The sequence below is a fragment of the Grus americana genome, chromosome 18, assembly GCF_028858705.1.
Source record: "Grus americana isolate bGruAme1 chromosome 18, bGruAme1.mat, whole genome shotgun sequence".
Lineage (NCBI taxonomy): Eukaryota > Metazoa > Chordata > Aves > Gruiformes > Gruidae > Grus > Grus americana.
Genome location: NC_072869.1, coordinates 13,120,001 through 13,135,284, shown reverse-complemented (window position 1 = coordinate 13,135,284; position 15,284 = coordinate 13,120,001). Strand labels below are relative to the sequence as shown.

The following is a 15,284-nucleotide window of genomic DNA, read 5'->3' as shown; positions in this document are numbered from 1 at the left end:
GTTTGAAGGGCTGGGCCTTGAATCTGAGAAACCTCCAGTCATCATCACATTCACATACTCTTGTGAATTGTACGGCCTGGCACCGTACCCCTCACAGGGATTTTAGCTGAGCTTGACCACTATATCTTGGGATGATGCAGAACCCTTCTGGGCTGTACCTGCCTGTGGGAACTTCTCAGCAGGACTGAAGGCACTCTTAGTCCAGAAGAAGTCTCTTGGCAGCACTCTGCTTCCAAATGGGCCTCAATTGCAAACAGATGGTCATAGTTTTGAAACCCCAAGAACCACAGGACGAGACCGTAGCATGCTTGAAAGTACCTTCAGGAATCTCTGGCAAGATCTCCAATGTGACAACGATGTTTATGGACTACATGCATCCATCAGGAAGGGATCTGTCATGTTTACGTTAATGTTACGATTCCTCCTATTTTACTAACATCTTTGCTAGTAACCATGTTCCTTCCGAGCACTGCTCCGGTGGTTTGCAGTCCCGAGTACAGAACGTGCAGTGCTTCTGCTGGCTTCACATTAGTCTCTCCTGTAACTGATTTGGACAAAAATACTGTAACAAATGCACACCCACCTTGGTCTCCATGCCTGTCACTGTGCAGCAAACCATGGCTGCTCATAGCTGGAGGCAAAAGCAGCTCTGGCAGCCCAGTGCTCCTGCTGCTTGGGCAGTGCTCCTCCAGTTATGAACAGGCTGGAGCCTGTTCCAGGCTTGCTTTGTGGTCCTGCAGGACTTCTTGCTCCTAGTCCCTTCGCAAACATAGAGGCTCGCTGCTTGGTGTTTATGGGCATGCTAAAACTTTAGCCAGCCTCCTGATACCATCTCATAATTAAAAGTGCCTGTATGTCCTGGTCCTTCTTCTTCTTCTCCTCTTTAACTTCCTGGGGTATCTGGAAGCTGTGCTTCAGCGTGAGCAGTGCTGCTCAGTGTTTACTTTCACATTTCCAAACAGTGTCTTGCATCCTTCCCAGTTCAGCCATCCTTGACTAAACTGCGTACCACTGAGGACAATGTCTATTGTCCTGCACGCTGCTGGCTGGCCAGAGGAGCGCTTCACATCTGGTATGAACATTGTAGGACTGTGGTTTTGGGAGAAGCACCCATAAAAGGAGCCAACCGAAGTTCAATTACTCCCGAGCTGATTAGTGTTTACTGTCCACTGCTAATAGCAGCGTGTGCCATACCCCTAAAAATCCATCTGCAAGTGAAGCTCCAGCCCCTGCAGCTCTTTAGGTGCTGCTGACCTCCAGAAGGTTTAACAAGTGCTTGGAAGTGCCATAATCAGCCCTGCAGCATCAGGAACATGGGGACAGTGAACACAGTGATGATGGGAGAGCCTGGCTTTGTGTTCACAGGTGCCCGTGCCGCCTGGTCAGTGTGGCATTGCAGCCATGGTCATGATGGTGGTTAGCCACGAGATTTTCTTTTTGTCCAGTTTTAACATGAGATGGGAATCATCAGCCTGTGACGGGCTCAGCCAGGCTCCTGTGCCCTGCTCAGTAAGCCCATTCGGGGGTAGCAGTTTTGGTCTCAGTGAGTTTTATGAGCCTCCCTCCTTCCCTGTTCCTGTAGTACATCTTCCCATGCGTGCCCCCACCTGGAAAGCCTCCAGCCAGCATGATGGGCAAGAGGCACGCAGAGCTGAGCACCTCCCTGGGAGCTTTCCCCATTGCAGGGGAAGCTTGTTGTCCTTCACCTAGACAAAACAAGTGTAAAACAGCACTGGGGAAAGAAAACCAGCTGCTGCCCTACCCAACCTGGAGAGAGGTTCATGAACCCTAGTCCAGGAGATGTGAAAGCCAGCAGTGCTACAAAGTCCATGATCATAAAACACATTCCACTCTGGAGCCTTGCAAGGGCTGACATTGTGGAAACAGGGCACTAAGTGTTAAATCAGGTAACACTGAGTGTTAAATAAGGTACTGATTAGATCAGTAAAAATTTTTTTAAAGTAAAAAATCAGGTACTGTTAAATCAGTAAATCAGGTACTGATGCTGGTTTATTTGCAAAATTTCCACGTTCTTCATCTGATTTCTGGTCCTTCATCTGTCACAGGTGTGAGAGTACTCTGGTTACCAAGCCTTAAAAGAGAACTCACTGCAACGATTTACATCCCTTACTGTGAAAATCAAAAACATCATCTGGGAAAACAAAGTACCAGCAACACAACATGACTGGGCATGAGGAAATCCATAGTAAAGCCAAGACGTTTCCCAGACCCCAACTATCAAAACATTCCCCTCCTGAGGAAGAACACAGTAAGACAGTGTGGGAGGCTGCGTTGGGAAGGAGGATTTGCAAAGCAGAAACCTCAGCAATATAGGAAAGAAAGTACAGGTCCTACCCCAGTCCTGTGGGTCCAGAAAAGCCCGGTGAAGCAGTACCCACATTGATCTCTAGTGTCCCCACTTCACAGCCTCCAGCACTGCCTGCCCCTGAGCAGCCGGATTTAGGGGGATGGGGGAACAAGAACGAGGCAGCAGAGATTTCCTGTATCTTCTGGGAGATGTAGTGCAGGAGAAACAACGGGTGTGCAGGCACAGGGTTGCAGCAGTAGCTATGGAGAGATTTTGCTGCTGCTCAGCAGCCTCAGAAGGAACAGCCCTCTCCCTGCAGCATTGTCTGTGTCCAAGCCAGAAACAGGCCTGATTTGGCCCTAAACTCGTGTATAACAAAGACACAGCTGTGAATTTCCTCTCTTCTCATTTTAAAATATATGGGCTGGTTTGCACAACCCCAGTATGAAGCAGCTTTTCCCATCCATGGAGCTGTTCTCCAAACACCACCCCAGCGAACTACTGGGAAGCAGCCACAGTGCTAAACATCTGCGCAAATGTATTGTGCCAGATGTTACCAGAAGATGATGCAGCGCTGGTTCTGGAGATGGATTCCTGGAAGTGCCACCCCTTCAAGCTTGCCCAGAACCAGCTCTGAGAAAGCAGGATCTACAACAAACATGGGAATGGAGCGCAAGGGCTGCGATCACAGCCTGTCCGTCCCCCTGGGACATTTTGCTTGTCGCACAAACAGAGCAACTGAGCACACAAGGCAGCACAGGGGCAGACAGAGCTATTGTCACAGGAATGTCAAAGGAAGGGAGGAACTAGCCCTAGCCATCCCCACGTAACCAGCTCCGAGCAGGTCTCTCACAGACATCTTCCTGGCTGCTGATTAGCCATGGGACCAGGCTCTGCATCCAGCACGCTGGTCCCTGTGGTGCTCCCCAGCTCTCCATGAGGTCTGCGGCTCCAGCTGCACTGTCGGTGCACAAGCCCCGACCAAGCAGCAGTATGGATCATGCTTTCCAGGCATGGGTGCCTGCACGGTCTCCTCCCAGCCCCAGAGCATCCAGCATCCAAGCCCTGACTGCTCAGACCTCTCCTCCGGGCTTTGCAAGTGAGTGAAACGCCGCAGTGGAAGTGCACATAAATCCCCAGTCCATCCCCTCCACAGGAAGCTGGAGGCCAGCCCCAGTTTACCTCAGATACTGGCTCACCACTGAAGGTGGACCTGGCTCCTCGAGGAGCGATGGTGCCCTCCCAGCTGCCTGAGGAAGCCGCACAGCCAGGACCTGACCCTGGTCCTCACGGGAGCCCCCGGTTTGAGTCCACCCGCCCTTCCCACTGCAGGGGCCGGTTCCCAGGCATTTCACCCTGGGCTGCCTCTGCTGATGACAATTTCCACAAAATTAGTTAAAAAAAGAGCTTGTGCTGCACCGTGGAGAACATCATGAGGACTATGTGGTGCCGTGCGGTTTCTGTGCCGTTCCTCTGTAAATTGCGCAGAGGTCAGACAGCTCAGAGCGAAGTGCCTGTGGGGTTCACACATGCACACGTGCACATCCACACTCACAAACACTTGCGCACACAGACACGCAGATACAACTTACGTATTTGCTTTCCTTGTTGCCTCTTAATTTAAAAAGTCATTCAGAGTGAAAATATGTTTCCTCTTTGTGAATGGACAAATCTAACACAGATGGTGCTTTAACTGGAAACATCTTTTGTTCCAGTATGTTCATATATTCATTCCGTTCAAGGACAGAAGGCGCCATTTATGATCATCTCTTCAATGTTCCTCATCTTTATGACTCGGTGATCTCCTACTAAAAGCTGTAACAAATCATCACCTCCTCCCCTCTTACCAATACTACAAAAGCACAGGTTTAAAGGCTATCAGTGTCAGCAGTGAGGCATCAGTTATAACATGCTGACGTGGAGCAAGGCTGTCTTTGCGTTTGACTGTAATGAAGTCTATAGCACTCTGTGTCTCCTGTGACAGCCTTCTGTGGCTTCTTTGGGCTTGGTGCTCACCAGCTGAGAGCACTGAGGCAACTGAGTATGAAGCAAGGGCCGGAGAAACTTTCCCAGATGTTTCTGCATAAATGTGTAATTTCCTTTGACATAAGAATGGATCTTTTGGAAGGAACCAGTGCATCCCAGATGAAAGACTGCAAGTACTGGAGTTTGCAATAAGTCCCTAGGCAAGCTGGCCTAACAGACATATTACCATGAAGAACTATTTAAGCCTCATTCCTCAGTCATTTTTTTCCATTAGGCCAGCTTACCTAGGGACTTACTGCAATAGGTGTCTTTCCTACAGTTCCCTGTTACATTCTCGGCTTGGGTACATGCATGCTTGCTGATTATAATGTTGTGGATATTACCATTACCTCCAGAAATATCTAATCCTTTCTAGAATCCTCCTGATTTTTTGGTGTCAGTGAGCTCAACATACTACTCAGTCCTGCAGGTTAAACACGCATGGAGCAAACACAGTGTTATCATTGCAAGAGGATGTTTTCTTTTTATGATTTCAGGGCTATCAAGTTTTATACCACAGATCAGTTTCAAAAACAAATTTCACTGTTTGGATGCCGTTCACATGCCATTCATCAGGCTTGATTATGAATTAAGAAATGTGTCCTGGATTGAACTTTAGCCTTGACTAGCTAGCTCTCAAAATTAGCTACAAAAAATAGGGAGATGCTAAGTGCAACCTGACTGCAGGTGCTCCAAGCAACGGCCTCAAGAATGTGCAAATCATGAAAGCAACACAGAAATAACCACAAATGTAAATGAGATGAAGCATAAATGTAAACTGTGCATGGAGACATCAGTGCTCTTTCCCCAGTGCAACAGGGAGAGGAAAGCTTATAATCACTGACACACTTTGTTTATTTAATCACAGGCATGGTTACAAGGGTAGGAAAACAGGCAGAGCCTGGATACTGAGTGCGAAGGCTGGTCTGACAATGGAGTGGGGAGACCCAGTCTCCTAGGGGATCAGTCCTGCTGGGTGCTGAGCAATGGTCCTGACCAGTGGGGCACTCAGCCCCACACCAGAACAGGCTGACTGAAGATAATTGTGCCTCAGCACCACTGTTTTGCAGCACCAAGGCTGCAATAAGGAGCAGGATGGGGTCATTCGTGGAAGCATTGGAGGACTTGGTCCTAAGCACAGGGAGATGGAACAACGTGAAGGATCACGACACATGGCTGTCCCCATTTCAGTTCAATTTCTGAAAGAGGAAATGAAGCAGCGCCTTATTGTTCTTAGAAACATCTTATAAGCTACCTGAAAGAAATGGGAGTGACTCACACACAGCCCCACTGTGAAAGGGGGTGAAGGTGATTACACAGAGTTGGGCATAGCCTTGTTTTTAGGTAGAGACCAGTCAGCTGGGCAGGGACATCATGGGACTGAGAGCAGGTTTAGTCAAGGGATGGGGGAGAGGGGAACTGACTCCAGTGTCCCAGCTGTCATCCTCACCCTGCACATGATGTCCCCATCCAGCAGAGAAGGGAACCCCCTGGGGAGCATGGCCAGGACCCCGTGCATCCCGTCGGTTTCTGTGCTGGGAGCTGAACTCAGGACTTGGCACCTGAGGAAACGAGACTTGAGGCGACTCTCAGGCTACCAGGCAGGTGGCTGCAGGAGCAAAGGCCAACCTGCCTGTGACACAAGTTCTCTGCAGGGTGGGCCATTTCTACCTGAATGCATCCCAGTGAGTTAGAAACTGGGAGAAAACAGTTCTGCGGTGTAGCCCCCTCTTGACAAGCCAGTTCCTTTACCCTGCAAACTGCAGCTAGCAAGGGCCAGAAGCCAAGAGCAACACTGATCATGAGGTGTCAGGAAATGTTTGCCATGACTTTATCCTTAAAATAACCCCTGTAGACATTTTGCTCAGCAAAGAAAGGTCCTACCCAACCCCTTGGTGCACAAAGCAACACAGACCCCCAAGGAGGAATGATGGGTCACACAATGAACTCCTATTAAAATGATAACTAAACTCCAGATGGCCAGCAGGGAACGGAGTGGGACCACGACTGGCTGGTTCCAAGGCAGGGTCTTCATCCTCTGCCACCACAGCTTTGATCGCTCAGCCAGACGGAGAACTTGTGAGAGGTTTGAAACATGCAGGCAAGTGGGTTCCCCTCAGCTGTATTAAAGAAAAAAATAGATCCAAGGAAACAAATGAACAGCTCAGTGCCTTAATAGAAAAGTGATGTGTGTGGTGCTTGTGCAAGTGAGACGCAACTCAGAGCTCTGTTGTGGAAATTTTGCTCTATGACAAATATGTTATGAATGACTTGTCTTGAAAACAAGCCAACATGTTGCTATCACAACATTCGATGACTTTAACTTACTGCTAACGTTCTTGCGATAAATCATGGAAAACCTTGCTTGTGCTATCTTTAGTCACTGCAATGTTTCACTCTCACAAGTCACTCACAGCTCTAAAAATACAGTTTATATCATTGGATTCCTGGAATTCTTTTAGTTCTTACATTCTGATTTAAGTGGCATTACAGCTGGGCTGCGCAGTTCAAGGCTGCAGGCTGATATTTCATTGCGGATTAGATATCACCTGGGTTCAATACAATGTTTGCAATATTTATTTGATTTGGATCCAAAGGTAATTTGGAAAATCTTCCTGTAGATACACCTCTTACCTGGCTATGTGGAACAAGGGCTAGATTTTGTTTGGGACTAGATAGTAATTTAATAACTATTCCAATATAGATTTAAACTAAAACACATGCTCACTACAAGAACTGAACGGAGACTATGTGGGGTTTTCTCCCCCAAACCTGTAGGTATCTTGCCTCTTCTGGCCTATGCACTGTGATGTTATGAGGACTTCTAGGTCAGACATCTCTCTCTCTCTTTTTTTTTTTTTGTGTGTGTGTGTCACTTACATGCCTTTCATAGTAGTTATTGATTCAGAAACACCAAGAGCAAGAAAGTCTTGACCTCCCACCAGCCTTTCTGGATTTGATTACCAGCTCACCAATGGCTGATAGTTTGAGCAGAATTTAATGCTTTCTAATTTTCCTTGATAAGGACTATGAAGCACGTTACTTTTTTTTTATCCCAACTGGCAGCTCAACAAAGCCCAGCAATAAAAAGCTCCATTTGTGTAATAAACTGTTGTACAATCTACTACTTATGAACACGGGCCCTTAAAATGTGCAACCTTCCTGCACATTACATTAAATGCAAACCAGATGGGCACTTGAAAATCCTCCCCTTTGTTGCAGGGGGCTAAAGGAGCTGGTGGTCAGAAGGTCTATTTCACTACACAAATAAACAGAAGAGTTTAACTACATTATTTTCCAAAATCAGCAATGGGAAACCTATGTGGAAACACTATAAGCAGTTAGCAAACGTGCTGCTGAACCGGAGTCGGCGCAATGGAAACTCTTCATCTCTTCTAACTGCAGCAGTCAGTTGGTGGCCTTTGGCCATCTGCCTGCGGAATAGATCCATCACCTGCAGTGGGAGCTCTGACACCCAAACTTGGAGACACATATGTGGAGACAAATGGGTAAAATGAATATCTTCTCTAAAGAGTGTCTTGGTCAGAGCTGGTCATCCAAACTCCGATAGTCAATGGAGAGAAATGGGAGCCTCCAGAGGGGACTGAGCCCATCCTGAGCGGAGTTTCTGAGGCAGAGAAGCCTCATCAGATCAGACAGGATGTCTCACGCTTAGGTAACTCCATAAGTGAAATGCATCTCACTCTCAGAGTCCTAGGGCAGGGAACAAGGGACAGTAGCTCTAAGCCAGGGACTTTGCTATATCTGGACTGTACCAGAGGGTGCCTAACTCCTCACACATTGAGCACACATATTGAGATGGTTTTTGAGAAGCTGTTTGATAGTAAGTAGCTCCTGCTTGTCCTCTGACTCCTTTTCTTGTGTTTGTGTTATCATGAAATTCTTTCTGAAATCCACCTGGCCAAATTGGCACTGGGAGACATGCATGGCCAAAGTCATCCATAGACCCTGCATCCTCACTGCCTTCCCCGCTGCCAGGAAGGCATGCAGAGAAATCACTATCTTCAGTCCATTAGGGAATGAACAGGGTAAGGGCAGTCTTGATGCAAGCCAGAGAAGACAAGCGAAATGTTGTACAGCTGTTCCCATGGCACAGCTGCCACAAATAAAGAACAGGTGTGCAGCATGACAGGATGGGGTGAGATGGGATGGAATGGGGTGGGATGGGATGGAAGCTGTTACCAGCTGAAGAAAATGATCATAGGAGCATTGATGCTTCAGAGTGTTACCACTGGCCCTGGTGTCAAAATCTGAGAGGGTTTCAGATGAACCTAGGAGGGAAAAGCAGCTTATGGATCCTAAGGATGCTTAAGGTGCTGTCAGGAACTCCTGTCCAATGAGCATGCAACTCAGTTTATTACAAAGACACGAGGTGTTGAAGAGAGCATGTTTGTTTTCCTTTGCTTAACAGTTAGACCCCATGTGGAGGGAGTTTCTCTGACCCAAACTGGGAGTCAGAGAGCACTGAGCCTGTGGATGACTGAGCCTGTGAAGGATGCATATACTAAGCACCTCTGGATCATGGTGTGATGACTATTGGTACCTGCACTATCAGGCTCTAGTTCACACCATGCAGTGCTGACACTGTCCCTCATCATCTCTAGGCTGAAGGCTCCAGCACCCTAGGGAGGTGGCTGCTGGGGACTCCAGTGCCCTGCAGGGGCCCACGTGCCCACTGCATCATGAATTATCTTACTGCTTTTTGTACCTGCCTTGGTGTGCAACCAAACAACTCTGGGAAGAATAGAGGTGTGGGCAGAACATCATATGTCCTCGCTCTGAGAGGACGTGCATTGACCTTGTGACTCAACAGTCTCACTACATGGGCTGTAGGTGAAATGGGCTGGGTAGAACATTGATTGAGAGGATGAAGTCACTTTGAGCTCAAAGTGCCTGTCTCTGGCAAGACAAAAGTGCAAGAGCCTGTGGGTCCAATACTCAGCCAAGGCGCACGCACAATGAGTAGGGTGGAAGGTCTAGGCAGATCTCATCTCTAAACCCAGTATCACTAGCGACTTTAGGAGACCCACAGCCATGTTTGCCTTAGGCTCTTCCAAGACAACATTTCACAGCTCTGCCCAGTGCAGGCCAGTGCAGACCAGAACTTAGGAAAAGAAGATGTCATTGAGCATATAAACACCATGGGCTGTGGGATGAGGCACAGTCATGGTACAAGGGCAGCCTGACAGTGTACCATCCCAGGGGCAGAAAAGGGCCAGGGCCTGGGGGTACAGCTGAGCAGGCAGATGTCACAATTCCTCCTTGTTGTAGAGGAAACAATCTCCATTTTCCTGGACTTATGCATCCAGTCCTGAGTTTTTGTAGGTCCTGCTGAATGGGCTTTCGGCTTGCTCAAAGGTGATTTGTTTTTACAAATTTAAATGAAATCCCCTCAGTCATTTTTGAGTAATACTAGAGTTAAAAAGACTATTTTCCTATTTAAAAATATTCTAGCTAGACTGTTTTTATTAAATCAAAATTAAGTCAAATAAAGACTGCAGTTTGAAAGTTCAGACTCATGCAGGAGCTAGTCCTCTCTGAGGAGCTGTGCCCTTGACAGACGGGTGTCTGTCCAACGCCCACCAAAGCACCACAGATCACCAGCCCACAGCTGGAAAGAGCACGGGGTAGGGGCCAGATCCTGCCTGCCTGAAGTGTGCACGCATGGTGCCCTCAGGAGATGGGATGCCACAGGGCAGGAGGAGGAGTGGGGGGTCACAGACCTTGCATTTGCTTCTCCTTACATGCCCTGGCAGATCCCTAAAGACAACAGATGGGAGTTTTGTCCCTTTCACCCAACTCATTCCCAGGCATTGTCTCCTTCAGTGGCATAATCTTGGATGGTGGGTCCCTGCTCCCTCCCGCTGCTCTCCCCCAATTATTTGTGGGGTGAGGGATGAGGGTGGGAGTGATGAATACACCCATAAGGGTGCCCTTCATGGGGGTGGGATATGAGGAGGCACTGACATCTTGCTTTTTCTCCACGGCAATCCCAACTACTGATCCTCCACCCTGCAGTGGGGGACGGGGTAGAAGGTCCCTGCTGTGATGACCCAACAAATGGCACTGAGTGGGACAGGGAGGCTCTGCCCTTGGCAGGGACAAGTCTGCTTTGGGGTTCTGCAATGTCCTGTAGGACAAGGGGAGGTGACTGCTCTGTACCACCGTGGAGGGCAGTCTGTGGGCCCATGGGATGTCCCCCTCCCTCTTTGCTCCCTGGGCGCTTGTCAGGCTGCTCCACCAGCCCCGCAGGAGCTGTCACACCAGAGATCGTGACATCAAAGGCAGGCCCAGGTGCCACACGACATGCGTGACACTTGGTGGGCCCACTAGCTCCTGAGATGATGTGGGATGAAGGGAGCCGGCTGTTTGCAAATGGGGACGGCAGGAAGAGCCAAGCCCCTGCGCTGTCTAATGTGTGAAAGAAAGGGAAAAGCAGTAAAAGGAGGAGAGCAAAGGGCTGGAGGGATGCCCAGACTATGGGGGGGTCCTCTTGCTTAGAGACTCTGCAAACAGCCCAGCATAGAGAGGCTGCAGGGCTGGAGCCACATCCCGGTGGGCCACCAAGCCGACAGCCCTGGGGGCACGAGCCCCTGACACAGGGTCAGCTGCGAGGGCATAGTGCAGTCAGCGTCTGCATGTCTGCTGGTCGTGCTGGGAGGCAGCTTTTGCCTATGGGCACCTGGAGATGTTTCTTTCTTTGCCTTCCCACAGCAAAAACCTTGTGGGAAAATGAATGCAAAATTAAGGATGTAAAAGCTACAGAGAAAATGTGATTTTTTTTTTTACATCACCAAACAGTCTGCCCCTTTATGAGTCCATGTCATCTTTCCTATTATTATGATATTATCTTAGGTATACTTTGATATCTGAGACTGTAGAAAAGAAGTGCCCTCATTGGCGTGACTTAATCTGACTATGGGCAGACTCTGGGCCTGGTTCTCTGCTGCGTTACTCCAATCTGACACCAGTACTTTGCCATGATGACATCATTTGGATTATTTCTGATTTATAGTGATTGAGAAAAATTGGGTCCTGTACAATAATGCAAACAATCAAAGACACAAAGCAAAAATAGTGCCTTCGAGCTGCACTTTCACATTGCATGATATTTTGACTGCTTTATGTTGAAAGCCTTAGAGTGCACAAAAAGAATTTTCTTCATTTCATATATTATACAGTTGCCTGAAAGAAGTGGCAAACAACTCCTCAGCCTGAGCATGCTTTGCACAGGCCGAATTGTGAGAGTTTCTGTCCATCAGCTTTCTACCAACTGATCTCCACAGAAGCTCGGATCAATATCTGTCAGCAAGACTAGTTTCTGGACCCATGACCAACAACACACAAATGACCCTTGCAGAGGCCCAGGCCAAATTCTGTTCTGTTACATTGATCTGAAGTAATTTTGCAGAAGACAAGGTTATCTGCAGCATCCAGTGCTCTGTGAGAGCAGAACAGGTCTATCAGTGTCTTCGCAAACAAGATACCCTCTCCGTTTCTTCTCCACTCATCAACTTCACATCACTCAAATTCCCCAGCAAATCCCATTACTACAGTCAAAAGGCTAGTCTCTTCCTAAGACCTTGAAATGCCACATTTCAGCCAAAATTATACTGGATACTTGGATCACAAAGAACATGGCAACTGCCTCAAGTCTGACAACATTTAAGGCTGACCCAGAAATACTGAGCTGAGCAGCCACTTCCATGAAATCTTACAATGTTGCCTTCAGAAACACCCTCAAAAGCACCACACATAAAAATAATGATGAGCCACAAACCCAGCACTTGCGAGAGATGCTAAACCAGCATTGATCCAGTCTCACTTCCCCTCTCTTGACACCGCAAGGAACTTACCATTCTTGCGCTCCGCAAAGGGTGGTGGCTGGAGCTTGGTGCCATCTCTCACTTCGCTGGCAGCCTTTTGTTTGGGTGTCTTTTCTTCTTCATTTCCACTTGGTGTACTTTTGTGGTCCGAGCGATCCTGTTTGATCACACCATTCATCACCGTGCCTGAAGGGACTGGTCCAGATTCTGGCTGCTCCACTTTGGATGATCAGGTAGAGAAGCAGGTGCCGAAGTGAGCTCTGGAAGAGAAGAGGAGCAGGTAAGGACGAAGTCCCTAACCAGCCCTTGGAACAGTGAACAAAGACTGGCATTTGTGAAACAATCAGACCAGAGACAATTAATTACTCCATCTGTTCCTTTGTGTTAGAAACATTGCAGGTGAAGAATTCAGGACTCCCTATTACCTGCTTGATTCTGTTCACCTTGTCTGCTGGGTCTGCATCCTTGGCTGCTTTGCTGGAAGAATTTCCAGCCATAAGCACAGAATATTTGCAGAAAGCCAAGGGTGTTATGGAAAAATACAGTCATGGGGCACCCACATGAGAGAGCTCCTGAACTGTTAGAAATACAGAACAGATCTACAAATGAGAACAATCTTCCTTTATATAAGGCTCCGGTTTGCTGAGAAAACTGGGTGACAGAAATAATTCCGCACAACACAGAATAGACTTCTAATTACGTGATACAGATAGCAAACGATGAATTAGCAAACACCAGCTAACTTTTACACCATGAAGTATACAAACATCCTGCAAAGCAAAATATGCGTGCAAAAACAATTCTTTGATATCAAATTTGTGGTTAGCTCACATGGTAGAGTTAAAGTCTTTATGAAGAATTTGACCAGGTTAGGTGAAATTTTTTGAGAGATTTTGAATGATGGGAGGAGTTGTTTGTTTGTTTACCACATTGTTCTAATCTGAGGTTTATGTGAGTTTTATGGTCAAAATATATCAGGAAAACTCAGGAAATTTTACAAATTTAGGTTGTGCTTGTACAAAACATCTGGTCTAGGAGGTACTTCCTTTGATGACACTCATATCTCACTAGAAACAGGGAGGGGAAGGACTCAGCTCACACCAAATGTATTTGTGGGGTGCAGGCACATGACCCAGGAGGAGCTGCTGGTACTGAGCACAGAAGAAAGCTGCAAGGACTGTTTCAACAAAGTGTTGTCCAAAAAAAATCTCCAGATGCTAAGTGAAAGTGAATGCTTGTAAGAATCAGCACCAGCTCCTAATGAGTCCCATCAGGAAAGAGCTGAGGAGAGCTAAAAAAGGTCATTTGTAGAGAACAAGAATAGAAAAGTGCAAGACTGATTCAGTGATAAAATCTGATTTAATACAAAAAAGTTACCAATTTACTGTATAAGGAAGTAAGAATAGTGCATTGTATATGATACCATCTCCTCCACGCTGCATGTGCCAGGACTGTCTCAAACCCCTCTTCCTACCCTGCACCAGCAGGGATTTTGCCATCTGCTTTCTCATCCCCATCCATCTCACTGTCCACCCCCACCTGCCCTAACCATTCCCGCTGGCAGCAGGTCAGATGCTGTGTCCGTCTGTCCTGCTTTACACTGTGTTTTGTTCCCAGGAGAAATTCCATGTAGGGTGCCCACGGGGTGGATGCACTGGCCAGAGAAGAGGTCCCAAGGATACCTGTGTCACTTTGCAGGTGGCACATAAAGCTGTCCCCATGTGCATCACCCGGGACAGACAGTGTCCATACCCAGCCTTGCTGTCTGGGCTCTGAAACAAAATGCAGAACCATGCTTGATCCAAACAGTCCTTACCTGAGCAAGGCCCCACATCAGACCTTCCCTTCTGCTGTGTGCTTCCTACCACTGCCTTCTGCACTTGCTCTTGGGGCCCTTTCCCCATCTCCTGTGCTCAACTATTCCTGCCAAAGTCTGACATGCTGCCACTACACACGGAAACAGCCCTGCAGGCATCCAGACAGGCCAGGGCTGTGTTGTGTGCCACATCATTGAACCGACACTCTCAGTTTCCACCTCTGATTGAGCATTTTAGCTCCTTTGAGTGACTCATCATCTTATTTCTAGTGGTGCAACTGCTGTGCAACGCACCATTACCACTGTGATGGGCAACCGATCTGCTGCACAACCATCCGCTGGCGGCTGTAGGGCTGCAGACCCACTTCGGTACAAGCAGCATTATCCCCTAAGCTCTCTATTTAATTCATGACTAACGTAGAACATGTGATAAGTGTTTACATTACTATTTTAAAATGTATATTTTTTTAACTTTTAGAAGTTGCTGATATGATGCATCTTTCCAGTGGAAACAGGGGGTGATGACAGGACAATCCAGCAAACTGCATCTGCTTACAAAAATGAGACTTTGTTCAACTGAACACTAAATCTTTGATAAATTAGTCAGGGCTTTGGTGACGTACATGTTGAACCAATATGACAGTTTTATATGGATTATGATTATTAATGTTTTTGAAAAATAGAGAGCGTGAGCCAGACATCCAGTGCTGAAGCTGCAAGACCACCAGCAGAGGCAAGAGTCTTTCAGGAAGGCTTCTTACAGGCACTGTGTACAATCTTTTTGCACTCAGAGCATATGCAACGTTTTAATGTGCAGTGAGTGTACCGGGGTCCTTACTGTCTGAGCCAGGAGGTCATGCTGTGACCCCGGAGATGCATGCTTTCACAACACATTCAAGTACCACTGGCTCAATGGTGTTTTTTTTCTGAAGTCAAATTTGGCCTCAAAACATTCCACATTGTTCACTCACTTCAGCCTGAACTGATTGTATTTACAAAGCTTAAGCACACTTTTGAGCCTCAGAGCACATCTCCCATCAACCACTGCTGCCAGCACATAAATTGCAAGGCTATACACGTTACAGGCCATGTCCCATCTCTCTCTGCCTATAAATTTTAAATTCATAAAGCTGGACTACCACGGTAGCTCATAGGTACTTCCTTGTAAGACACTCGAGATCCTCTGGAGCAGATGCTTGGTTTCAAGCCTCCCTGCTTTCGGTTCAGACAGCATGGGTCAGGATTAAATTCGCTTCCCCTTAGATATGCCTGCCCATAAAGGCCCAGA

The 15,284-nt window shown here is 47.5% G+C and overlaps 1 protein-coding gene across 1 annotated transcript in view; it reads right to left on the bottom strand.

Moving 5' to 3' along the window:
- Positions 1-15,284, bottom strand: part of MYOCD (myocardin) — a 200,252-nt gene that overhangs the window by 105,171 nt on the left and 79,797 nt on the right. The window contains exon 2 of the mRNA XM_054846938.1: positions 12,211-12,440. Within this exon, the coding sequence (XP_054702913.1) occupies positions 12,211-12,358 (148 nt within the window). The 5' untranslated portion in view covers positions 12,359-12,440. The remainder of the gene's footprint in view (positions 1-12,210; positions 12,441-15,284) is intronic.